We start from the raw sequence: 26,206 nt of genomic DNA on the forward strand, positions 1-26,206 counted from the left end.
TCCTGTTGTCATCCAGTTACTGGACCCTACCAGGTACATCACCCAAGCTCAATACCCTCTCTCTCTCCAGAGCCCCTCTCCAGGGGACTTAAGCCTATCATTTCTGACCTCTTAAGGAAAAACCTCCTTCGTCCCACCTCTTCTCCTTTCAATACCCCTATACTAGCAGTTAAAAAACCTAATGGTACCTATCGCCTGGTTCAAGACCTCAGGCGCATTAATGCCGCAGTGGTTCCTCTCCATCCTGTCGTAGCTAATCCCTATACACTCCTTTCCACTATCCCCTCAGGAACTTCTCATTTCTCAGTCCTAGATCTAAAGGACGCATTTTTCTCTATCCCTCTTGATGCCCAGTCACAAAACATATTTGCCTTTACCTGGACGGATCCTGACACCAACTTACCTGGACTGTTCTACCCCAGGGATTCTGAGACAGCTCACACCTATTTGGCCAGGCCTTAGCTTCTGACTTACTTTCTTTATCTCTCCCTAGATCTAAAATTCTTCTTTATGTAGATGGCGTCCTTGTCTGTAGCCCATCTCTAGAGATTAGCCAATCAGACACCTCTGCTCTTCTAAATTTCCTTTCCAGTCGAGGCTACAGGGTCTCACCTTCTAAAGTTCAGCTGTCCACTCCTCAGGTTACCTATTTGGGATTAACAATTACCCCAACCCACAAGGCTATTACCTTAGATAGAAAGAATCTGATTCAGTCTTTAACTGTTCCTTCTACAAAGGAAGAGATTTTATCATTCCTAGGAATGGCTAGCTTTTTACGTTCCTGGGTTCCTTCCTTTTCCCTCCTTTCTCGACCCTTATATGAGGCAGCATTAGGCCCCACCCATGAACCTCTTCTCAAATCTGTTGCCAAGCCCTTTCAGAGGCTCCAACAGGCTCTCCTTAAGGCCCCAGCCTTACATCTCCCTGACCTGACTCGCCCTTTTTCCCTCTATGTAACTGAAAAGGAGGGATTTGCCCTTGGAGTCTTAGGCCATCAACTGGGACCTTCCTTTGCACCTGTAGCATACTTGTCAAAAAGACTAGATTTAACCATCCAGGAATGGGCACCTTGTATTTGTGCCTTAGCAGCTGCTGAACTCCTTATTCGAGAATCAAAGAAATTAACCTTGGGGTCTCCTATAACTGTGCTTCCTTCTCATAACTTGTCACAGCTCCTAACTTACAAAGGCTTGCAGATTCTACCTCTCTCCAGAGTTCTTTCTCTCCAGGTAGCACTAATAGAGGATTCCACGCTCACCTTCCAATCATGTCTCCCTCTTAATATTTCTACTCTTCTCCCCCGACCTAATACTAACCACTCCCTGTCTCATTCCTGCACTGAGACTTTAGAGCAAGTATTACCTCATCCTTCACACTTACAGGAGGGTACATTGCCTCAAGCCATTTATACTTGGTACACAGATGGAAGCTCCTTTCTATATGAAGGGACTAGAAAAGCCATAGTGTCAGACACCAAGGTGGTAGAGGCACAGGCCCTTCCTGTACACACCACTAATCAATAGTCTGAGCTGATAGCTCTCACCCGTGCCTTTCAACTGGCACAGGGACAATCCCTCAATGTCTATACAGATTCCAAATATGCTTTCCATATCCTCCTGTCCCACGCTGCTATTTGGAAAGAGCGTGGGTTACTTACCACAACAGGAGGATCAGTAACTAATGCAAACCATATTTTAGCCTTGCTAAAGGCCTCTCATCTCCCCAAAGCTATTGGGATTGTCCACTGCAGATCCCACTAGACAAATGACTCTATTGTATCTAAGGGAAACAACCGAGCTGATGAGGCAGCTAGAGCTGCGGCCCTTAGGGGGCCAAACTCACCTCACCTTCCCCAAGACATCCTTATACTACAACCCACATCTCTACCTCCACCCCCTGACACTCACCAAACTCTATCCTATCTTCACCAGCTCTTTCATCCTAACAGCCGAGCGTTATCTTCTTTTGTTAAGACCCACTTACAGCCCACTCCTGAAGACTTACATTTCTTAAAATCTATCACTGCTTCTTGTAAAATCTGTCAGATATCAGATTCCTACTCAAGGTATCGTAGTACCCCTTTCCCTACCCATCAGGCTAGAGTTTCCCTTCCTGGAACTGACTGGCAACTTGACTTTACCCATATGCCTACAGTCAAGTGTTCCAAGTACCTCCTAGTCTTGGTGGACACCTTCTCAGGGTGGTTAGAAGCCTTTCTCACCATTAACAAAAGGACTCAGACAGTCTCTGATCTCCTCCTCCGAGAGATCATCCCCCGATTTGGTGTTCCAACCTCCCTTCAGTCAGACAATGGTCCTGAATTTACTTCCCAGATCTTTCAGAGTCTATCTAAGACCTTAAACATCCCTTGGCATTTTCACATTCCTTACCATCCCCAATCTTCAGGTAAGGTAGAGAGAACTAATTGCTCTTTAAAAACCACTCTTGCTAAGCTATCACAGGAACTTCACCTTGACTGAGTAAAACTCCTACCTCTGGCTCTTTTCAGGCTACGAGCTCTCCCCAAGCGACCTCTTCTTATCTCACTCTTTGAGCTCATGTATGGACGTCCAGTTTTAACTCCTGGTCTCTCACCTGAATGCTCTCCCCTCCCAGACCACCTACTCACCCCATTGCTTTGCCACCTTCGCTCTCTCCTATGGGACTTTGCTGACCACCACCTACCGCGGCCACAGACTGTCTCCTGTCCACTGCCTGTCAACATTGGAGACCAAGTCCTCTTATCCCCTCCAGATCATCGGCCCTCACCCCTCTCTCCCAAATGGCAGGGCCCTTTTAAGGTGATTCTTGTGACCCCCTACAGCCGCTAAACTCGAAGGATTTCCTCATTGGGTCCATCTATCTCACCTTAAACCTTTCAGCCCTCCACCTAAAGATAACTCTTCTTCATACACGTCACCCCTGACAGGACCATGCTCTATTAAGCTCCGAAGGACATCGAGACCATCCACCTTGTCCCCAATTCCAGACATGAGACTCCACTCCGGCAGCCGAGCTCTACCTCATTGGATTAGACATGGGTTTCTTGTCCTGCTGTTCTTCATTTCCATCCAGGGCAGTCCTTACATCTGGAGATTCGAGTTCAAGAAACCCCCACAGATAACAAACAGTCTTTCCAAATAGGGTCAGGAAACTGCTCCATAGTCGGATGTCAGGAACTGATCCAAATCGCGATCATCCCTGTATCTGTTATCCCATCTAAGTATTATGATCTCTATACTTGCTTTCTCTTTGACCAGACAGAAGATTACTGTAAAAAATGGCCAGACGAATATGGGGGCTGCCCATATTGGTCATGTCAGATACATATGCTAGGATCACGGGTCAATCATTTCTTCTATCAACACCGCAAGACACTTTTCTTCCACATACAAGACCCGTGGGATTCCAGGTGGGAAACAGGAGTTGTTGGTAAGCTCTATCGTAAAAACCAGCCCAGTTCCCCAGTAAGTACCATCCATATTCAGAGAAAATATATCTCAATCGCCCAACCCCTAGATATTGGAAAAGTGGGGGAGATAATTAAACACTCCTCTGAGGTCCTTGATTCTTTGACAGCACCCCTCAAAAATGGCACTAACTTGTCATTTCGCCTATTGCTTCAAACCTTGACCTCAGCATACCAGCTCCTTAATGCTACCAGGCCTGGTCGCTATAAAGATTGTTGGTTATGTGTACCCCCAGGATTTGACTCAAAACTGTCACTTACAGCTTCTCCAGTGATACTGCCAAATAATCTTACCTCACATTTTGTTAGCTGTCCTGACTTCGATGTCACCATGGCTCCGTACCTTACCTCTGTCCCTCTCTTTGGCATGGCAAACTGTTTTAAGACCTCTGGGACACGTTCTGTAGGAACACTAAGCTCCCTAGACTGTAATAAAACCGTAAGCCTTGATATATCATCTCTGCCACAATGCCCTGAAATCCAGAACACGTCAATTCTTTGTGGCACTCAGGTATATCATTGCCTACCCGTCAGCTGGTCAGGAGTTTGCACGCTGGTACTCCTTTTCCCTGAGCTGGGAGTGATCCAGGGAAATGAGCCCCTGCCAATCCCAGTCGTAGATATGATAGCTGCTCGACACGAGAGGGCAGTTCAGATCGTGCCACTCTTGGTCGCTACAGGAATAGCCATATGTGTTGGTACTGGTGTGGCGGGAATAATGACTTCTCTGGCCCAATACAATACATTCACTTCCCAGTTTAAAAGTGATCTCCAGGGAATGACTAAAACTGTGCTTACTATCAAGAAGCAGATCTATTCTTTGGCAGCCGTGGTGCTTCAGAACCGACAGGGCCTAGATGTCCTGACAGCTAAAGAAGGTGGTCTTTGCCTGTTCCTCCAAGAAGAATGCTGTTTCTATGACAACCAATCCTGGATAATGAGAAACAAAATCCAGGAGCTTCAGTCAGACATAAAGAACTTCAGAGATCGTGAGACCTCCAGCTCTGACATTTTCGAAAACCCTATATGGAAATGGATACTCCCGTTTGTAATGCCTTTTCTAGTCATCTTCCTGGTGTTATTGTTTGCTCCCTGCCTAGTTAATCATGTTTCTACATTCCTCCAACGGCAAATGCAAACAATTTCTAACCAAACTATTAATCAGCTTCTCTTACAGAATTACCAGCCGCTGCCCACGGAAGAGCTCCCATCCCCAGATGTACCTGATGCCAACATGTACCAAGTGGACCCCAATGATGAAAGTCAGCTACACCCTGAAATTGACAACGTCCCTAGACGGCAGGAAGTAGTTTAAGAGACACGGCGCCCTCACTCCTTTTCATCATCGGGTCCCCCACCTTTTATTTTTCTTTTTAATGGAAGAAATGCAGGAATGTAGGTACTGAGACCTGCGAGGCTTGTGATGTCATACAAGCGACAATTAAGACAATGTATAGGTCTGTTGCCAAGGCAACAGCCGCCATTTACCCAGAATTCCATAGTCCACCTTTACCTGTAATTACATCATCACCCGTATATAACCAGGCAGCATTTCTCCCCCGCTCTTTTTTCTTTTCTCTCTTTCTCTCCGTCCTGCTTCCCGCCCACTACCCCTTCCCTATCTTAAATAAAGTCCCACGTGGAACTGTTTGGCCTGGTGTATCTCATTGCGGCCCATATCTCCACTGCATCCTTGTGGCCTGTGGCGCGCATGGTGGGCAGACAGGACATTTTGCGCAGAAACCAACAGCAAAGGCCTGTAATAAAATTCTATGAACAATATACACTGAAAAACTTAAGATCCTAGCTTCTTGTATTGAAGCAGAGACAAAGCATTTTTCTCACATAAGGTGAGGCTATCAGCCATTCCTTGAGGGAAAAACCTTCTAATGAAATTGCTCTTTTGGTGCTTTAAAGTTAGCTCTTTGGAAACAAATGCCCCTACAATCATCAGGATCCACAAAGCAGCAGCAGCAACAACAACAACAACAACACAAGACAAAAAAACCCCAACCCTTTAAATCTATAATAGTTTTGTATGGAGAAGGCAGGCCAAATTTTAGTGCTTTCGTAAGTTCCACACAGCCTTATTAATCTTTCACAGATTTTAAATTTGAACTGTATTTGAACCACACCTGGATAAGTTTGTTAAGAATGTTTTTTTGGCCAGAAACTCCCTTGGTGGGGTCTGCAAGACAAAAGCAGTTCCTCACAAGCTTCCACTGAGGCAGCTCTGAGCTTTGCCCTAACTCAAATGTAAATATCTTCTGATCTGAGTTTATTGTCTAAGACTAGACCCAAAGCCACCTGTCCTGCGAGGACATTGTATGGGGGTCGAATAACAAAAGGAACCTGTAATTTCAGGATTCCGGAAAAAATTCTATTAATTTTTTCATAGGAGCCTGTTTGATATCAAATAAATTTCCACTTATATACATTTTATAATCTTGGAGGGTTAAATTTTGCTTCTACCACTGTAGCCAATAAACTTGTGAAAAAAATCGCAACAGGCCTATACTGGCCATAGCTGTTTTTAACCTTATCACTCTTAAAATCATCTTAATTACAAAATATGTTAAGAATCGTGAGCATGGGGCGGCTTTAAATCAGCTTCTACTGTACAAACTGTGGCCAGATCAAGAGATAGACTGCCAACAGATGAAATCTTCACCAATCATTCAAACAACGACACAAAGAAGACACAAATGTACAGGTGGACACGATGCGCACTGGAGACAAAAAAACCATACATAGAAAGGGAAGCGTGTTTGTTATGCGATCAAATCCATTTTCCTTCTCTCTCATTTTTTCAAACTTTCCTGAAGCAGCTCAGGAAAAGCTAAATCAAGGGTGTTCTACAAAATGACTTCCTGGTATCTTTCAGAAGAGTCTAAGCAGGGAAGCTAAGTAAGTGCCAAAGACTGGTGTGGATGAAAGAAACAGACTCCTCACAGCACCACAGCATTCTAGGTTGGATCTCAGAGCAGGAGACAGGACATTAGTGGGAAATCTGAGAAAGTCCATTTTGCAGGACATTTTATCACATTGTGAACCCTGAGGTTGTAAACTGGAAAAGCCTGACACTTGTGTGGTGTGGCTCAGCCCTAGCACACGCCTTTAATCTAAGAACTTTCTGTAAATAAGAGTCAAAGTCAAACGATAGGTTAAGAGGCAGAGCAGTCAGTGGACAGGAAGTGAACATAAGAAAACCCAGGGAGGAGAAAAGAGGGCCTTTGAATGGAAGGGTATTTAAGACAGTGTGGAGAAGGAGTTTTTTCCTTCTGGGACCTGTGGTGGAGTAGGAGGGTCAGCTGCGTGCTTTCTCAGCCTCTCTGAGCAAGCAGGCTTTCACCACAGTCTCTGGCCCCCTAGTCTTCATTTGGTAACTCCAACGTTTGGAATTTTTTGTTTTAAAAACCACAGTCCAGAAGCATTTATATTTGATTAATGAATGGCATTTTGCCAATGTTAATATCTTGGCTTTATTGAAGCTGGAAACTCTTTGCTCCATTTAGGATCTTTCTGTAAGGTACATAACTTAAAAACCACTTTCATGTGACTTGGAAAAGTTTGATGCCTGTGCGGCCCTGTTTTTGTTAGGGAGTCGAATCCACTCAGAAAGTGCTGCTTGTCTGAAGAGCATGAGAACCTGACATCAACCCCGGACCCACGCCCACTTAGTGCTGCGTGGATTTTGGTTTTTAAACATGCGCTGAGGCTCAAACTCAGTTTCTCATTCTATTCTTGCACAGCACACACTTTGCTGACTGACCCATTTTCCAAGTCCCGAGAAATGATTCCTCATGCATTCCATTCATCTCAAAAGTGTGACATGATAGCTCCGTGTGTGTGTGTGTGTGTGTGTGTGTGTGTGTGTGTGTGTGTGTGTGTATGACCTTATGTTTTTCCTATGGCAAACTGCAGAAGTGAGAATAAACCACAGGGCATCCTGACTCTTAGGGAATACCACCAAGACTTGGGAGTAGGGTCCAGGGTTCCTGGTTCAAGGAAAGCTTTTCAGAACCTTTTGGGCTTTCCTAAAACCCATCAAGTTTATATAAGTAGTTAAGAGATTGTGTTGAACTTAGCAGGTCAGGTGGGGTGTAGGGAAGGATTCCCCATCTTTGTATAGGTATTTTAAACTGAGTTATTAGTTGGGCGGTGGTGGCGCATGCCTGTAATCCCAGCACTCTGGGAGGCAGAGGCAGGAAGATTTCTGAGTTCAAGGCCAGCCTGGTCTACAGAGTGAGTTCCAGGACAGTCAGGACTACACAGAGAAACCCTGTCTTGGAAAAAAACAAATCCAAAAAACCAAAAACAAAAAACAAAACAAAAAAACCCCACAACAACCCTGAGTTATTATAGATATGACTTATTATAGATTATAGATCTTCTTCCTTCCTTCCTTTCTAATTGGACATAATTGAAGTAGGTCAGTTTGAAGTTTTCCCTTTTGTCTATTGGGTTACTAATTGTTAAGGCAAACTTAATGGTGTGACAATTGTCTTAAGCACCTGGGGGAGGGGCAAATTAAACATCTCCTACCCTTTGGCATTAGAGAAAACTAGTATTCCTGTGAAGGCCGATGCTTTGAGATAACAATGACTTATTTACCTCCAAGATCTTGACTACCAGCATTGTTTCTTTCCTTTTAAAACTGTAAGCAAGATCTGAACCGCAACACTATTCTTTTCTAGGTGTTTCTGTGAGGTAAGGGGGGGGGGATTTTATTTATTTATTTATTTATTTATTTATTTATTTTTGCTTTTTGTTTTTTGTTTTTTGTTTTTTTCAAGACAGGGTTTCTCTTGTGTAGCTCTGACTGTCTTGGAACTCACTCTGTAGACCAGGCTAGCCTTGAACTCAGAAATCTGCCTGCCTCTGCCTCCCAAGTGCTGGGATCAAAGGCGTGACCACCACGCCCGCAAGGGGCACTCTCTGAGAAGGGAGTGTATGTGCTCAACGTTTAACTGTCCAGGCTCTGTCCCTCTGCCACTTGCTTTGAGCTCCATGGACCTCAGGCTTTCCATTTTAGGATGAAATACTTCAATGACAACGTGTGGGGTTCTCAGCTCTACTCTGTTACGGTTTTGCTGGAAACCACATGTTCTCCCTATTTTCTTTAAAGATTTATATATTAGGCATACAGTGTTCTGCCTTACATGTATGCCTTGAATGGCCAGGAGAGGGCACCAGATCTCATTATAGATGGTTGTGAGCCACCATGGGGTTGCTGGGAATTGAACTCAGGACCTCTGGAAGAGCAGCCAATGCTCTTAACCTCTGAGCCATCTCTCCAGCTTTTCCCACTTGTTTTTAACATTCATGAGATCCAAGGCTCAGTTGGGGACTGGGAAATCATGATCCCACTCTTTAAATGGAAGAGAGAAGAAACACTATTTAAAGAACATCCTGGCTCTGAGGACTTTTAAGAAGGCAAGATACATTCCTCAGTTCCTCCTGGAATACAGATTATGTCACCTCGCCTGACTCCTGCTTATCCCACAGTGTGTTATATACCCTAAGAAGGGCTCTCTAATGGGGGCAGAAGGTCTCTGGGGGCTGAGGGCACAGTGTGTCATTCTCCTGGTGCTAGCTGGTCAGGGAAGGCAGACATGTGTACCACTTGGATCCTAGACACACACACACACACACACACACACACACACACACATCTGAATGGTCTTTGTATGTGGCTGCAAGCAAACCTGCCGGCTAGGGAAGCAAGCCACTGGCCTTAGGGACCTGCGATCACATCTTATTGCCATTGTGGTGTGCAAGCATTAGGCAGCGCATACAATTAGGTTCAGCCTGTGAGTGTCATCAGTGGTTATTAACTTCTCGTTTTCCTCAGCTGTCTGAGTGGTTCTGAGAATCCATCACTCGGGCTGGTGTGATGGCTCAGAGGTTAAAGGTGCTGTGCAACCTGAGTTCAATCCCCAGGCATAGAACAAGTGGCTCCAAGTTGTCCTCTGACCTCCAGTGTGTTCACGTTCCCCCTTAAATGTGTGGAAATAAAAATGAATCCACAACCTGTCCAGGAAAATGCTTAAGGTCTCATCTGCTCATTTCTCTCCACACTTCCTTTATTCATTTTCTCTCCAGTCTTTTCCTTCCCTTTCCCTCCCACCACACCTAGTTCAGCAAAACAAAAATATGGGTTCTAGAGTGTTTGGCAATATCTGCTATTTCCTTCATCCACCAGGGATCTTGGAACTTTGAAGGAAAATTCCTGGAAAGAAGCGGAGACTACGATGGCTAATTGGAGGACCGGAGCTTCATCGATGCGAAGAGGTTGGAAGTTGAGGGCCAGCTCTTCTGGGTTACCTTTAGCCCCCTATGTGGCCATTTATTCCTTTCCCCCGTAGGAGGCCATATCCTTGAGACTATTAAGTAAATACTTTTATGTGTACAAACAGATCCCCAGCTTCTAACCAAAATGCTAAGAGTACGGCCAGGCAGCACCAGGTTTTCAGCAGAGGGTTCCCATTGTTCTGCTGTAATCTGCCTACTGATGTATTTGATTCCAGTGTATTTGAAAAGTCTGTTGGTTTATGGTATTCTTTGCTCTATTCAATCTTGGCACACCTCAAGCAGGACCACAGAAGGATTTCTGGCGATTAAATAAAGGTCGGTGCTCCTCAGGGACTTGTGAGAGAGGTTCCAAAAGGAGCCATTTCTGCCTCTGGCAGAAGGAACTTATAGCTCTCCTTGACTTATCCCTGTGGTTGCATAACAAAGCCCATGTTGGCCTCCAGGCCTGGCCCTTCTCACCTCCTCCTCTACCCTAACCCAGGCATGTTCCTCCACGTAACCACTTGTTCTCTATGCAGGGGCAAGGTTTCCCTCTTGTCTCCTCTGTCTCCACATCGCTCCCTTCTTTTGCAGACAGTCCTGGCAGGTCCAGTCTGCTGCTTTTCCCTCTGTGCTCTGGACTCAGCCATATGCCTCTGGATTCTTTTCTTTCTTTCTTTCTTTCTTTCTTTCTTTCTTTCTTTCTTTCTTTCTTTCTTTCTTTCTTTCTTTCTTTCTTCTTTTTTCCCTTCCTTCCTTCCTTCCTTCCTTCCTTCCTTCCTTCCTTCCTTCCTTCCTTCTTTCCTTACTTCTTTCTTTCTTTTTCTTTTTGGTTTTCTGTTATTCCTGCAGCTATTACGAAGTGGGTTTCTGGAACAGAAGCTGAGGGATGAATAGGGAAGGGGCGAAAAGAAGTATGGCTAAGATAATATTCACGGATCAAAGCCGGAAACTTTAATGGTGCCAGACCTTTTAACAGTTTGGGCAAACCCTTCCCCCCCCAGACTCCAGGCTGAGTTCCGGTGGAAGTTGTCTAGCTTCTCTTGGAGGCCCTTGTCTTGACTGCTCAGGCAGCTGGGTGGGTCACCTGCTTAATTCAGGAATTCCTAGACCTGGAGGAACAATGAACTTAACCTTTACTTCGAGCACTCCACCCTAGGTGGAGCAGGATCTTGGCTATCTGGGAGAAGTAGTCTAGTACACTCTTAGCACTCCACCTAAGGATAAAAATTCCTGCTTTAACCTACTTCCCTATTTTGTCTTACTGGCAGATTCCTGCCCAAAGTCAGGGATTGTCCTTGACCAAAGTCAAACTCTGACCAAGTGCATGACTGCCCCAATATGGCTCCGTACAGATTTCAAGACAGGGTTTCTCTGTATAGCCCTAGCTGTCCTGGAACTCACTCTGTAGACCAGGCTGGCCTCGAACTCAGAAATCTGCCTGCCTCTGCCTCCCAAGTGCTGAGATTAAAGGTTTGCGCCACCACCACCTGGCTGGATACTTTCTTTCTTATCTATGGTAAAAAAACAAAAACAAAAACAAAAACAAAAACAAAAAAACAAAAAAACTTCCCCTTCCCCTTTAGTCATTGAACAGCCACTTCGGAGGTTTCTTTATTGTGCCCCCTCACAATGAAAACTGATGCCACGTTGGTTCATGGGATGTGGGGAAACCTAATGTTTGGCTCTAGAACACACTCTCTCAGCCATTTTGAGAGCTGTGTTTCTTACAAAACAGGATGCATTATCTGAGGATAAAGGACTGCTGTCCTGGAATATCCCACTACAGAATTTTAAATATTGACCATAGGATCCCAAAGTCTGAGCCAAACAACTGCCCACTGAATTCCAAAGATATTATCCAACATGCACAACTCACACGGGTTGTATTGTGCATGGGACACAGTATAGGCAAGGCAGCACTTTACAAAAACAGTGGGAAAGAAAACAAGTCTATGGGTAGACAAATCCTAAATTATCTGATACACTTTCTTCTACTTGTAGCTAATTAACGCAGGCATGATATCCTCACACATATCCCATGGCTTGGTTAATAGTCCAGGAGGTTACTGACCATTTAATCCGTGAAGAATCAAGACTCAAGGCTGGCCTGTAATCTTAGCATGTGGGAGGTTGAAGCAGGAGGATCATTGTGAGTGGGCTACAAAATGAATTCCAGGATAGCCTGGACAACAAAAGACTCAAAAGACAAACAGAGTCAAACATCATGCTTAGAGAAGGCAAAATGGACTTTCCAGTTTCTGGCCTGTTACCACCTCAGTCAGGTCAACGATTTAGGATTCAAAACTTTTTGCTAGTGGCTAGAGATACGAAAATAGGTAGTGTGTTGTAGTTTAACGACGCGAACTAGATAATGTGAACCGGGGAAAATATGGTGGTCTTTGCGTGCAGTTTCTTCTGCGCCCAGACTGTGTGGTGGCATCCTTCAGGTCTCTGCCAGCCTTCCCTCTAGCCTGTGGTCTTTCTGAAGTCAAAGGCTTTCTTTTTGAAGACTGACCGTCCTTCCCACCCCGCAGGACAGGGTGAACTATACATACTTTGACCCATAGAATGAGTGACACACGCTCACTTTGTAGCCACAGTGATGCTGTCCCCTCCAGTTTCTCATATTTTTTCCTTGCAGCGCTAGTCTAAGTAATGCTGAGTCCTTGAGGCAGAGGGGTGTCTTTGGCTCGCCAATGATCCCTGCTTTGTCTAGACATAGGAAAGCAGGTCTCCGGGAGCAGACGGACTAGAATCAGGGATGTGGCTAGCATACACAGCTTGGAATTCCTATGTCCACTTTCCGCCTAACAGTGTGGAAGGACTCGGTGAACGACTACTCATTTAATACGAAGCCCTTAACTTTTTCCACGGCGGCGGAAGGAGCTGAAATACCCGCAGATAGCACTCCAACACTCGAGTTCTCACGCCTTTGCTTAGGGAGACAAGGGGGACGCGAGGACGCAGGCGCACTGAGCGCCCCTTGTGCCTGCCATAGGGCGAGCATGCGCCTTAGGTGCAGTCGGGCCCTTCTTCAGGCCCCCCCCCCCCGACGGTGCCCCGCCTCTTGCTCCTTGCGCATGCGCAGCTGTGCTATTCCCGTGAGGCTCCGGGGCGCGGCAGACTGGAAAGTTATGGCTGGTTCCCCTTCTCTGGCAAACTCCTCTACTGCTTGTTCGTGTAAACACCAGGGCGAGTGGAGCGAGTCCTCGCTGCTGGAGAAGCGGCTGTCTGAAGACTCGAAGTGCTATCGGCTGCTGCAGACTTGGGCGAATTTGTCGAACGCAGCCGGGTGCAAGCTGGAGCCGGAACGGTGTGAGGAGAAGGCGAAGGCGAAGGCGGAGGTTGCGACGGCGGTGGCGGTGGCGGCGGCGGAGAACCCGCTGGTGTTCCTGTGTATGGGCTGTCGCCGGCCGGTGGGCGACTCGCTCACCTGGGTGGCCAGCCAGGAGGACACCAGCTGCATCCTATTGCGCAGTCAGTTCCCGCGTGTGTGTGTGTGTGTGTGTGTGTGGAGTGTGAGTGTGTTCCTTGGTGCTGCCGGGGGCTGGGGTGGGGGCGGGAGCTGTCCCAACAAAACGTAGGAGAGGCATTCCTGTGGGTGCCTCACGAGTGAGGTCTTTTCCTGGGGTCTCCCATGCCCAGAACGGCAGCGGTTGAGCACCATCATGAACATTATTCAACAAGAAAGAAAAGCGTCCTAGCAAGGTGCTTCCTTCAGGGGCGTTTTCACTTTTGACGGACTCTGTCAGCTGCTTTGGCCGCCGCTGCTAACTTAGTTTAGTGCCTTAGGGCAATTTGTTCTACCGCTTGTGCCTCAGTTCCTCCTCTACCAAGTTGAGGGATAAAACACTGGATAACGGGGACGATTAAATGTACGGTATGGTCACAGGATTAGGCGATTTCTTTATTGGATGAGCTTCTTGATAGAGTTTAGTTTGACTCAAGCATTGCCACTATTAATTAGGACGGCCTAAAATTGGGTTGAGATTTTTGATGTAGTAATTTTTTAATGACTTTAAAAGAAATTACATGTTAAGCCTTGTTTTTGTTTTTTTGTTTTTTTGGTTTTTGTTTGTTTGTTTGTTTGTTTTTGTTTTTTTGGAGACAGGGTTTTTCAGTGTAGCCCTGGCTGTCCCGGAACTCACTCTGTAGATCAGGCTGGCCTCGAACTCAAGAAATCGCCTGCCTCTGCCTCCCAGAGTGCTGGGATTACAGGTGTGCATCGACTTTTCATATTATTTTTAATCCCCCGTTTTTGTAGCGTTTCTGTCTTGCTTTGAATATGTATTAATACTGTTGCTAGGTTTTAAGTTTTAACCTGTATGAATTAGCTAATTGTATTTATCCCCATATTAGTAATTTTTGCAGAGTCTTTTAAACATAGGAGCAAAAGTTTCCTATTTACTAGAATTATCCCTTTGCACCTATTAAACAATGCAGAAGGGTGTAAAAGTTTTTTAAAAAATGAACTTTCAGATACATTTCTTTTACCTTTTGCCCCATTTGGAATGCTTTATTTACCTTTGTTCACATTTATGACATTTACAGTTTTCATTTTATTTTATTTTGTCTGTTTTGTAGTGGGGACCTTACTGTGTTTCCCAGGATGGCTTTGAACTAATGATCCTACCTCAGCTTTCTAAGTGGTGCAGATTATAGATGTGAACCTCCATATTTGACCCAACATTTAACCTTTTATTTATAGCCACAACATTATGATTTAGCTTTATTTATTTTAAGATTTATTTATTTACTATATATCCAGTGTTCTGCCTGTATGCATGCCTGCATACCAGAAGAGAGCATCAGATGCACACCAGAAGAGGGTTATAGATGGTTATGAGCCGTCCTGTGGTTGCTGGGAATTGAACTCAGGACCTCTGGAAGAGTAGCCAGTGCTCTTAACCTCTGAGCTATCTCTCCAGCCCCAATCTAGTTTTCTTACAATGTTTATAAATTAATTTCTCAATCCTAGTAGTTTTGTTAATGTTAAAAAAAATTAGGGGTTGGAGAGATGACTTAGTGGTCAAGAGCCCTTGCAAAGGACCAGGTTTCAGTTCCCGGCCCTGCCATGGTGGTTTGCAACCATTAGTAACTCCAGGTAGAGGGGTCTGCTGCTACAGGCACCACCAATGCACTTGGCACACCCTGGCAATCAGGCAAACACAATGAACAAACAAAGTTTCTTGAGTTGTTTAATTATGACAAGTGTCCCCAAGGAAATGTCAAGTTTGGGTGCTGGAAAATCTCTTTTTGTTATTTTTATACGTAAATGTTGAGTGCAACCCCCCCCCCCACCCCCACCCCAAGCAGGCAATTCCAGGCTAGTGTGGAGTAAAGACAAGCTATAGAAAGGGAGCAGGAATGAAGGGACTTGTAGACTGTGGTGATACTCTGGGGAGCTATTGCTGAGCAGAGGGGTGTCAGGGATCAGCTCTTCTGGAACAAGCACCATGGGAGGCGAACACCACTGAGGCTGTGCTTGCTGTGCCACCACAGCGACTCTTCAGGCAAGAGGTGGTGCTGATGGCTCAAGGCTTGCTAGCATGGTACCCAGAGCCATAAGAACCAGACTAAACTCATGGCCTCCAGCCCAACTTCTACTGCAAGCAACCACATTTGTGAGCACTAGGCTTGCTTAGCTAAAGCACCATGGAAGAGGGTGAAATCAGGAGGCTGCTCTGGCCGTTACGCTAAGAGTGCTTCTTTATTTCCCTCTGTGTACTGTCCCAAGCACAAGATGTCTGACTGGGGATCTACGCTGTTACTTTTAGAGAAAGGAGCTCTGTTATAATCTGGAGGTGCAGTACTAACCTTTATTTTTCTCTTGGTCCTACTCTCTCTCCAGGCGTCTCCTCGAACGTCTCTGTGGATAAGGAACAGAAGCTGTCCAAGTGCAGAGAGGAAGAGGGCTGGTAAGTGAGGTATTTATGTGAATATGTGAGAACAATTTTAATTTTAAGGAAAAGTCTTCTACCGTTTTGTGAGATTTCTCGGGATATAACTTTTCATGGTAATTGAATGCACATAAAGGAAGTAAAAATCTATTACTTGATGGTGCTAGCCCCTTTAGATAGGAAAAGTGGGAGTTTCTAAGATTCTGAAGGTTTAGCTAACACTGATTTTAGGGCTTTGAGTTTGGTGCTGAAGAAAATGGAAAGGAGATGTAGACAATATCTATCCAAAATCTCCAAGTCCTGCTCCAGCGCCGCCTGCCTGTCCCTTGTGCTGGCACAGACAGAAAGCACTAATACAGAGCCCACCACCCCGACTGGGGTGCGCAGATAGGCTCTGTGGCCGGAAGTAACTAATCCCAAGGACACAGCAGCCCTAGGTTCCGTGTGCCCACTGCTGAGGGGACAGATAACTTGTCACAGCTGACTGCTAGTGTCTGGCAAGTGCTGTCCTCAGCACACGAGTGGAAAGCTCTGTCGTTTATATTTGCTACCTCAGATAGGAACTCTCTTGCTGAGGTGTGGAAACTAATTCAGGTAGCACTCAGAGAAGCAAGAGGTGGTATGTAGTGGGTAATAATAAAGAGTTCTGTCCCTCCAGGCTTCTGCACCACTCCTTCCAAGTATCCAGTAAAGCATGACTCTTAAACTTGAATAGCCTAGTATCTTTATGTGTATAAAACTCCCAATACATAATGCCAATTTACAATGATAAATCTTATCCCAATATTTCTAACCTCTCCAAAACAGCAGAAATATGTCTGAAGCCATCTGGATATCTGCACATCCCTCCCCCGTCCCCATCCCCCAAGCCTCCTCTGTCTCCCCTCCCCTCACTTCTCTTAGCTCCTCCTCCTCTCTGCCCTTTAATCACTGGTCTCTCAGTGCCTCAATGTGAATGGATAGGAAATAGCTTGCAACAGTGGTACTGACTTGAAAGTTTTAATAATGGTTTTAGTAATGCTCGAATATCGCATTCAGATAAAGTGTTATAGAAACTGGAAGGGAAATGGCATTGATAAATTGATAAAGATGGCACATAGGCATGACAGATTATGCTCCTGGCAGGTAGATGATTAGTTTGGAAATCTCAACTTTTAAGTGTTTTGTAAGTATGTTCACCATATGTGTGCCTGGTCACAAGAAGGTCAGATAGGGTATTGGAGCCTCTGGAATTGGGAGTTGTAGACAGTTGTGAGCTGCAATGTGGGTACTGGGAATTGAACCTGGTTCTCTGCCAGAGCAACCAGTGCTCTTAAACACTGAGCCATCTCTCCAGCCCTAGAAATCTCAACTTCAGTTGGTCATTTTGTGGCCAAAGGCAATAAGCCCACGGGGTTAGCTTCCCCCTGGGCTAGAGCGCTGGTTACTGTAAATCTCACAGGGATCCTGGCATTTGCCTTCCTTTTTCTGAGGTGTTTTTTTCTCTCTGCTCCCCAGTTTGAGTCTTTTAATGTCACCTTTTCCATGTGTGTCAGGTCTTGTGCCAGGTCCACTGTTTGTACTGACTATGTTCCCATTAAATCACCTTCAGATTGGTAGAGATCCCAGTCAGTGATCGGGAAGTTATTTGAGCACTTTACTTGTACCACCTAAACCCATTGTTTGTATTGCCTCAAGTTGTGTTGGCGTTCACTAGGGACCCGGGACGTACTGTACTGCTTTGGGATGCTTATGCGGTTTTCAAAAGATCCTGTCTACTGACCATCCAATTGAGTCACTGCCTTGGTTAACCAAGCATGGGGCGGGCTTCAGACGCGACTATAGTGCTTACAGAGTGAGTTCTAGGACAGCCTACACAGAGAAATCTTGTCTAGATAGAAAGAAAGAAAGAAAGAAAGAAAGAAAGAAAGAAAGAAAGAAAGAAAGAAAGAAAGAAAGAAAGAAAGAAAGAAAGGGGAAGGGGAAGGGGAAGGGGAAGGGGAAGGGGAAGGGGAAGGGGAAGGGGAAGGGGAAGGGAAAGGGAAAGGGAAAGGGAAAGGGAAAGGAAGAAACAATACAGAATAAGCAGCAGATAGCTTAATCAGTTATATCACTTGTGAAATTTTACCCAGTGGTGATCTGTTTTGACCTTTGTTCCATATGTCGTTGTGATAATTAAAAAGCGTTTCCATGTCTGTCCTGCTTGGTCTGCCTCTTCAGTATGACTGCAAGAACAGGTACTTAGTGATAACAGGTCCCATATTAAGGAGGAATTAAAGGACTTTGAAAGAATAATCGGTTGTGGTGTACATTTCAGTATTTTAATTAAGACTAGATCTAAAAACCCAGTAATAATTTGGTAAATGTTGGGACTGTAATTTTCATATAGAATGGTGATTTAGATACACTAATTTGCAAAGGCTTTTGGGAGACATTAGACTGTAAGGACAGTTTAAAGATGTGAGTGGGCACAGGGGAACACCCAAATCTGTGGGACAGGAGTCGAGAAGACTGGAGAGACAGTTATGCAGAGAAATAAGGGAGACATAAGTAAAATGCTGTGAATCACTTGTATTGACGTATCTCTAGTTGATAGTAAAGTGTATGTCAAGTACAGTGTAAGGAAACAAGACAGGTCTAGCAAATACCGAGCAGATGCTTGTCAGCGGCTGAGCTAGCTGGCTGGTCGTGGTGACACACACCTATAGTCCCTGCACCTGGAAGGTGCTTATTCATGGTGAGTAACCTCCCCCAGGAGCATGGTGCAGTTGATCTTCCTGCCCTGTGGCCTCGCCCAGCTTTGCAGAGCATTTTTCTTAAAGTCTGCCAACCCGCCTGCCTGCTACTGGAGCAGAGTAACAGACCCGCACATGGCCTGGGCATGTTTTTGTTTATTTGCCTCTTTATTTTTCAAGACAGGGTTTCCCTGTGTAGCACTGCCTGTCCTGGAACTTGCTGGATAAACCAGGTTGGCCTTGCACTCAGAGATCTACCTGCCTCCCAAATGCTGGGATTAAAGGCATATACTACCTCACCTGGTCTATGAGTCAGACTGGTTCTGTTGTTTCAGTATAAGGTTAATGCTTTTACCAGACAACATGTGTTTGAAAGCCTGAAATATTTATTATGTTCTATTACAGAGAAAGAATGCCTATTTTGCTACCTAGAATATTAATAATGGCTTAGATGTTATAAAAGATAAGCGGAATCTTTTTTAAATTTGGACCTTTATATGCATCTCTGTCTGTCTGTCTGTCAAACATTTTGCTCACTGCCCCCCTCCTGGTCACCCCCTCCCAGAATCCTTCCCCCATTCTCCCTTCCCCTTCTCTGAGTGGGTGGGGTCTCCCCTGCCTATCCCTACCACCATGGCTTATCAAGTCCTTGCATGGCTAGGTGCATCCTCTCCCCCTGGGGCCAGACAAGGTAACCCAACTATAAGAACAGGAAATTGTTCTTATAGAATCTTTCTGTTGTTCAACAGAATCTTTCTGTTGCTTTTCCCGATTTTAAATAGTTTGTCTTAATGCCAGATAGAGGACTCTGCTCTGGAAACCCTGCCTTGCCTTTTGTTTATGTTCCTTGTTCTCTGTCGTCCAGGGTGGTGTGGCCTGAGGCTAGGCTTGCAGTTCTCCTGAGTCTTTCCTGCCTTGGTTCTTTTCTTCCTTGCACTGTCTGTGCTGATGCAGTCTTGTCACCCAGCACTTGCCATGGGAGGATGTGGTAGGAGGGCTGGGCCATAGAGGAGGCCCTGTCTCAGCAGCAGCAGCAGCAGCAGCAGCAGCAGCAGCACATGGTCAGAATAGCCCCAGAATAGCCACCTCAACTACCTAAGGGCTTCTGGACCTAAGTTAGTCGAAGTTAATTTGTATTTCTTTAAGTTACGTGTGTGTGTGTGTGTGTGTGTGTGTGTGTGTGTGTGTGTGTGTGTGTGGTCTGCCTATGTGGGTATGCCTGCTTGTGTGCATACTGTCTGACTGACTGACTGACTGACTGTGTGCATGGAGGTCAGGGAAAACTCCTGTCTCACTCTCTGGGTCCCGAGATTGAATCAGGTTGTCATGCTTGGCCGCAAGCACCTTTACCCGAGCTGCCTTGCCAGCCCCAGCTCATGGGTTTAGCAAGGGGGATTCTTATCCCAGGGATCGCTGCTCTCTCCCTAAGCGGTGGCGTTTCTCTGTTGCAGCATCCTTGAAATGCTCAACTGCGCAAGCTGCTCGCTCAGCCTCGGCTATGTGTACAGATGCACTCCCAAGAGCCTAGATTACAAGAGGGACTTGTTCTGCCTCAGCGTCGAAGCCATCGAAAGGTAGGTCTAAGAGAAGAGTGGCCGCCTGGTGACCGGTTCTCACGGAATTAGGTATGCAGAAGCTGTGTGAGAACAATAGTACTAAGTCAACACCATTGGGTTCATGTGTGTTCTAGAGTAACAGTTACTGACGGTAAAGCCAGTGGTCATCCTCTACCCCACTTTGGGTCTAATTTATTTGGTATTGGAAAAGACAGATTTTAGGAGAAAATGTGTAACCTTTTTTTGAAGTAAAAATCAACTGAGTTTTTTGTTTATTTATAATTTATTTTACTTTTTTGGTTTTCAGTTTTTTAGATAAGATTTCTATTTGTAGTCCTGGCTGTCCTGGAACTCACTAAGTAGCCCTCACACTTAGGTCTGCCTGCCTCTGCCTCTTGAGTGCTGGGACTAAAGGCATGCACCACCACTAGTTTCAGTACAGACTCTTAGCTGACTTTGAAGTTAAGATCCTCTTGAAGCAAATACTCGTGCTTTGCAGGTGTGGGCTCATGTGTATAAGTTTGCCTGGCGAGGTGTTTGTAAGCAATTGTATGGACCAGTAGGTACTGTCTGCACTTTCCTATCCCTATTACGAACTTCTTAGGACAGTGGTTCTCAACCTTTCTAGTACTCCAACCCTTTAATACAGTTCCTAAGATTGTGATGACCTCCAAATGTTTTTGTTGTTACATCATGACTGTCTTTTTTTTTTTTTTTTTGCTGTTGTGAATCGTAATGTAAATATTCGATATGCAGAATATCTGATATGTGAAAGGACTGTTTGACCTTGGAAGGGATCATGACCCTCCAGTTAAGAACCGCTGTCTGCTAAGTTCTTGATGAGGGGTCGGGGATATAGTTCAGTGGGTAGTGTTTGCCCAGTATGTATAAACCCTGGCTTCAGAGCCCAGCACTGTATAACTGAGTATGGTGGTGCACACTGGAATCTCCACGCTTGGGAGGCAGAGGCAGGGAATCTGGAATTCAAGCTACATAGAGAGCTGGTCTTGGGAGCCAGGAGAGTGTCTCAGTATCCCCTCCGGCTCCCAAAAAGACTGGCATGAAGAATTGGCATTTTAGAATCTTTTAGTAAAGGAGTCGCTTTGATATTCTAGAAGACAAGAAATATAAGTTCAGTTATTTACTGTAATAAAAATTGTATGGGTATTTGTTTTGTGTTCTGTTTTTTTTTTTTTTCAAAATGAAAGGCAATATCTGTATTCTGCAAGATTTCTAGAGAATTTTATACAATATATTTTTTAATTTTCAATTATATTTGCCATCTTTTGAAACCAGACAAGATTAAATAAAAATTTTGTAATCTGCAAACCAGTTCACACAGAAGAGTCACTAAGCAAGCAGTGTTTCGTGCTACAGAAGAGCATGTGGTGTGTGTGGTGGTCCCATGTCTATTAGACAGCCAGGTCTCAGACAGTGCTCAGCAGGGTCAGCCACAGCGAACTGAGGTGTACATGCCTGTGTCGGAGAGGGCACCTCAGCGATACGCGGTCACACTCCTGTCCCCTCACACCTCGGAGGCTGAGTGGAGAGTGAGCCAGCCTTGGTTACTCAGCATAATCTCTCCTTAGCAGTAAATAATGATAAAATGGAAGACAGAAATTTTAATCCAGGGGGATTGGAACAAATTGTTTTAGTTTTTTTGTTTTGTTTTGTTTTGGTTTTTTTTTTTTTTTTTTTTTTTTTTTTTTTTTGTTTTTTTTTTTTTTTTTTAGACAGGGTCTCATTATGTATCCCTGGCTTTCCTGGACTTGCTATGTAGATCAGGTTAGTCTTCAACTCAGAGACCTACCTTCCTCTGCCTCTCCCTCTGTCCCTGCCTCCGCCTCCACTTCCCGAGTGCTGGAAGTAACGCTGTGCACCATATGCAGCTGACTGACCTACCTCTCTCCTCTCTCTCTCTCTCTCTCTCTCTCTCTCTCTCTCTCTCTCTCTCTCTCTTTTTTTGTTTTTTGTTTTTTGATTTGGTTTTTTTGAGACAGGGTTTCTCTGTGTAGCCCTGGCTGTCCTGGAACTCACTCTGTAGACCAGGCTGGCCTCGAACTCAGAAATCCTCCTGCCTTTGCCTCCCAAAGTGCTAGGATTACAGGCGTGCGCCACCACCGCCCGGCTCTCTCTCTCTCTTTAAAGAAGGAGTAGAGTGGTTTCTTTGGGCTCAGACTTGGGGGGTACAGTCAGTGGTGGAAAGGGGTGCTCACAAAACTGGGGGGGTGCAGTCAGTGGTGGAAAGGGGTGCTCACGGAACTTGAGGGGTACAGCCAGTGGTTGAAAGGGGTGCTCACAGAACTTGAGGGGTACAGTCAGACGTGGAAAGGGGTGCTCACAGAACTGGGGGGGTGCAGCCAGTGGTGGAAAGGGGTGCTCACAGAACTTGAGGGGTACAGTTAGACGTGGAAAGGGGTGCTCACAGAACTGGGGGGGTGCAGTCAGTGGTGGAAAGGGGTGCTCACAGAACTGGGGGGGTACAGCCAGTGGTGGAAAGGGGTGCTCACAGAACTGGGGGGGTACAGTCAGTGGTGGAAAGGGGTGCTCACAGAACTTGAGGCACCTGGTCACATTGCGCCTCCAGTCAGGAAGGAAGTTGAGAAGTGGAATTCACAGCTTGTTTTTCTCATTTTAAGATTGAGGTGGGGTGGAGGTCTCACTCTGTGTCCCTTGCTAGCCTTGAACTCAGTGATCCTATCCCCCTGCCTCAACTTTTGAGGTGCTAGGATTACAGGGATCTGCCACCATGCCAGGCTAAAAAAAATTAAAGTGATAATATCAGTATAAAAGAAAAAATGTACAATATTTTGCCCTAGAAGATCACAATGTTGAAGTTATTTTTTGTCCTTAAGAACTGAATTTAGGATCCATGTTTCTTTATGGGACAGGGTAAAAACCCATGCTGAGGAGTCTGAGTTTATTATAGAAGTGTTTGCCTAGTGTAACATTTATTTACAGTTTAAAGATTTTTTAAAGCTGAGCAGTGGTGGCTCATTCCTTTAATTCCAGCACTTGGGAAGTAGAGGCAGGTGGATTTCAGAGTTTGAAGCTAGCTTGGTCTCTCTAGAGTGAGTTCCAGGACAGCCAGGGCTATAGAGAAACCCTGTCTTGAAAAAAAAATTAAATCTTTTTTTCCAGTTCATTCCTTTTTTTCTAAAGAGGGTGTTCTGGTTTTGTTTACTATGCTTTTTTCCCCAGGAGTATAATCCATAGGTTTTCCAAAATAGACATTATTTCTTTATTATCTTATGTGTATGGGTGTTTTGCCTGTATGCACGTCTGTGTATTACATGTGTGCAGTGCCTGTGGAGGCCAGAAGCAAGCATTGGGTCTCTGGGAGCAGAGTTAGGCCATTGTGAGCTGCCACGTGGGTGCTGGGAACTGACCCGGGATTCTCTGGGAGCAGTGCAGCCAGTGCTCTTAACTGCTGAGCCATCTCAGTGGCCCTGGACAACTTACTTGACAAGATGGCGTGAAGTCGCTGTATGAGTGAAAGAAATGGAAGGAGCATGTCTTTCCTCGTTGGCACCAGATGACTTTCTTATGGGCCAGGCTGCTGCTGCTGCTGCTCTTTTAATTAATTAATTAATTAATTTTCTATTTATCTATATATCTATTTATCTATCTTATCTATCTATCTATTTGTTTATAATAAATTTGTAATACTTAGTCAAATGATAAAACCCCCATAATCCTAGAGAGCTATGTAAAACACAAATTAGAGGTTGTCTAAATCTTACTCTTCAAAGCTTTTCTTATTTTTATTTTATGCTCATGGGTGTTTTGCCTGCATTTATGTATGTATGTGTGCCACATGTGAGCCTGGTTCCCTCCCCGGAAGCCAGAAGAGGTCATCGGTCCCCCAGAACTGGAGGTAGGGAGGGTAAGCTGCCGTGTGGGCTCTGGGACCCAAACTCAGCTCCTATAGGAGCAGCAAGTGCTCTTAACTTCTGACTGACTGTCTGATCCCGAGGTTGCCCAGATCTTGATAACCAAGGTCTACTCCACAGACGTGAAGAGACCTGTGTCTCTTCTGGAAGGTCATATAAAGCAGTGGCTTCTGGGGTCTGCTCTGTGTGTCCTTGGGTCTCCAGCTGTCCTGGGGTTTTGTCACCTGACTACGTGAGGCGGAGGCTTATTCCAATAGTGACATATTTCTAATAGAAGGTGAATACGGAGGGCTATCTGGCCAAAGCCTTGGGAGGGATGGGTTTCTGTAGTTCAGCTTCCTTGGGTCTCCATGAAGAGAGAATGAATGGCCGTGCTTAGTTATTTGGAGCTTGGAGTAATGGACTTAGAGCTGGCACTGAGCTGCTGTAAATTTGATGTTTATTCCTTTTCACACTTTAACTCTGTAATGTACTACACCTCAGTTATGCCTTAGGTTCCTCTCAAAAGCAAATCGTGCCAGAAGACAAGGAGCTGTTCAATCTGGAAAGCAGAGTCGAAATAGAGAAGTCTATAAAGCAGGTAAATTTACTCTGAATTTATGCCTTTGAATGATTTCCCGCAGTGATCAATCCAATGACCCCTCCACAGGACCCCTCGAGGTCACTGTTCTTTTCCTCTCAGCACTTTCGCAGTGAGAACGTGCTCACGGCCTGTTAGGGAGTTGGGCTGTGAGCTGAAGCTATGTCAGTACTAGCATATACCACACCGAGACCAAACAGCTTTACAAAGCAGGATGCACCCTTGAGCAGAGCAATGTTTAAATTGTTTTCTTTATCATGTGTCTGTGTATCTGTGTGTTTTGCCTACATGTACGCATGTAAACCATATTGCATATGTGGTGCCTGTGGAGGTTGGAAGAGGGTGCCAGGTCCCCAGTGAGGTCTCAGGACTGAACCCAGGATGTCAGGCTCAGCAGCAGGTACCTTTACCTGCTAAGCCATCTGGGGCCTTAAGCTAACCTGCTTGCCTGGTATAGACAGCTCACTGCTGAATACTAATGTTTCCTGAGACAGGCAAGATGGTGAATGCATGTGTAGTTGTAAACAGTGGGCTGTGACTAAAGCTAATAAGATTATGAGGATGTATCAGTCACTCTGCTAACGAGTTTGGTAGAGCAAACATGTTTATGTCACACATAGCATTCAGAGTGTCGTGGCTTAGTCTAATCGTTAAACTCCGAGTGATGACTCAAGCTCGTGTTTCTCCATGCCTTTTCACTTTGGTAGATTGAAGATGTCCTGACTGCCCTGCAAGTGAAGCTATGGGAGGTTGAATCTAAACTGTCCTTGGCCACCTGAGCTGTGCCACTGTGCCCCACCCTGATCCTAACATTCTGTTTGTGTGCCTTTAAGATAAGAGGTAACTGTTCCCCATGATTGAATTATAAAGCCAGTTTATGATATGTGCTGGAATGGGATTTGGATGTTTTAATTTTAATTTAAAAACTGGGTGATTTTCTGTCTTTTTCTATTAAATTTGTTGAATGTATGTATGTGTTTATACGTAGGTATATATGTATGTATTTTTCTAACATTTAGAAACTTTGTTACTTTTAATACTTTGAGTACTTAAAGGTAGAGAGAAAAATCTTGTTTTTCTCATCTACTTTGTAATGTACCCTTGAAAATTAGTTCTTAAGCCTTTCTGGAAAAATTGTCAGGTGACTTGTTAGAATGAGTTAGATTTGTGTAGCATAAAATATCATTGTGTTACTCCCTGCGTAGAGTCTGGAGGATACTCACCCAACAGTGCAATCTCTGTGGTAAGATTTTAGTGGAAAGTATTAGATTTTGATTTTCTATAATGCAATGCCTTTATAAGGAATATATTAATTTTTTAATAAGAGAATAGAGATTTTGAAAGTGTTTGAACGTTCATTTGTGTGGTTGTTTTTTTGTTTGTTTGACAACTAAATTGATACTTAAGTGAGATAAAATTCTGGGGCCTTGAAATCTACATACTCCGTGAGCGTGCCCTGTGCTCTGCTTCCCCCAGCCCCATTCCTAGGTACAGAGATAGCTGTCACAGCACTCTACAGGGCTGGCTCGCAGTGTCTGCGCATTCTGAGAACACTAGAGTGTAACTGGGAACATGCCCCAGGCTCTGGGAGGCTTTGGGGGCATTTCAGATCTAAACAGTGATGTCTGAATGAACTCCTCGTTTAGTGGTCTCATTTAACAATTGGATGGATACATCAAACAGAACAGGGGCCACGCGGGTGCCTGTGGTTTGCAGGAGCCCGTGTCTGAAGGGAGCAATACCTGCGCTGCTGGAGAACCACTGGCAGCTTGAAGTTGGGCAGCATCAGGGTGGGTA

General features: G+C 45.0%; 1 protein-coding gene across 1 annotated transcript; it reads left to right on the forward strand.

The window, feature by feature from the left end:
- The first annotated feature begins 12,867 nt into the window (after positions 1-12,867).
- Positions 12,868-25,767, forward strand: Mis18a (MIS18 kinetochore protein A). Its single transcript, XM_052158697.1, has 5 exons — positions 12,868-13,243; positions 15,618-15,684; positions 19,832-19,954; positions 24,313-24,409; positions 25,117-25,767. The coding sequence occupies exons 1-5, from the start codon at positions 12,901-12,903 to the stop codon at positions 25,186-25,188; spliced, it is 702 nt and encodes a 233-aa protein (XP_052014657.1). The 5' UTR covers positions 12,868-12,900; the 3' UTR covers positions 25,189-25,767.
- Positions 25,768-26,206: the final 439 nt, after the last annotated feature.

Source organism: Apodemus sylvaticus, chromosome 15, assembly GCF_947179515.1.
Source record: "Apodemus sylvaticus chromosome 15, mApoSyl1.1, whole genome shotgun sequence".
Lineage (NCBI taxonomy): Eukaryota > Metazoa > Chordata > Mammalia > Rodentia > Muridae > Apodemus > Apodemus sylvaticus.

Bases quoted from the DNA above. Each gene is read 5' to 3' on its own strand.
- Mis18a (XM_052158697.1), top strand. From the start codon at position 12,901: ATGGCTGGTTCCCCTTCTCTGGCAAACTCCTCTACTGCTTGTTCGTGT. The intron at 13,244-15,617 runs GTCAGTTCCCGC...CTCTCTCTCCAG, and splicing joins CAGCTGCATCCTATTGCGCA to GCGTCTCCTCGAACGTCTCT. The intron at 24,410-25,116 runs GTAAATTTACTC...TCACTTTGGTAG, and splicing joins TAGAGAAGTCTATAAAGCAG to ATTGAAGATGTCCTGACTGC.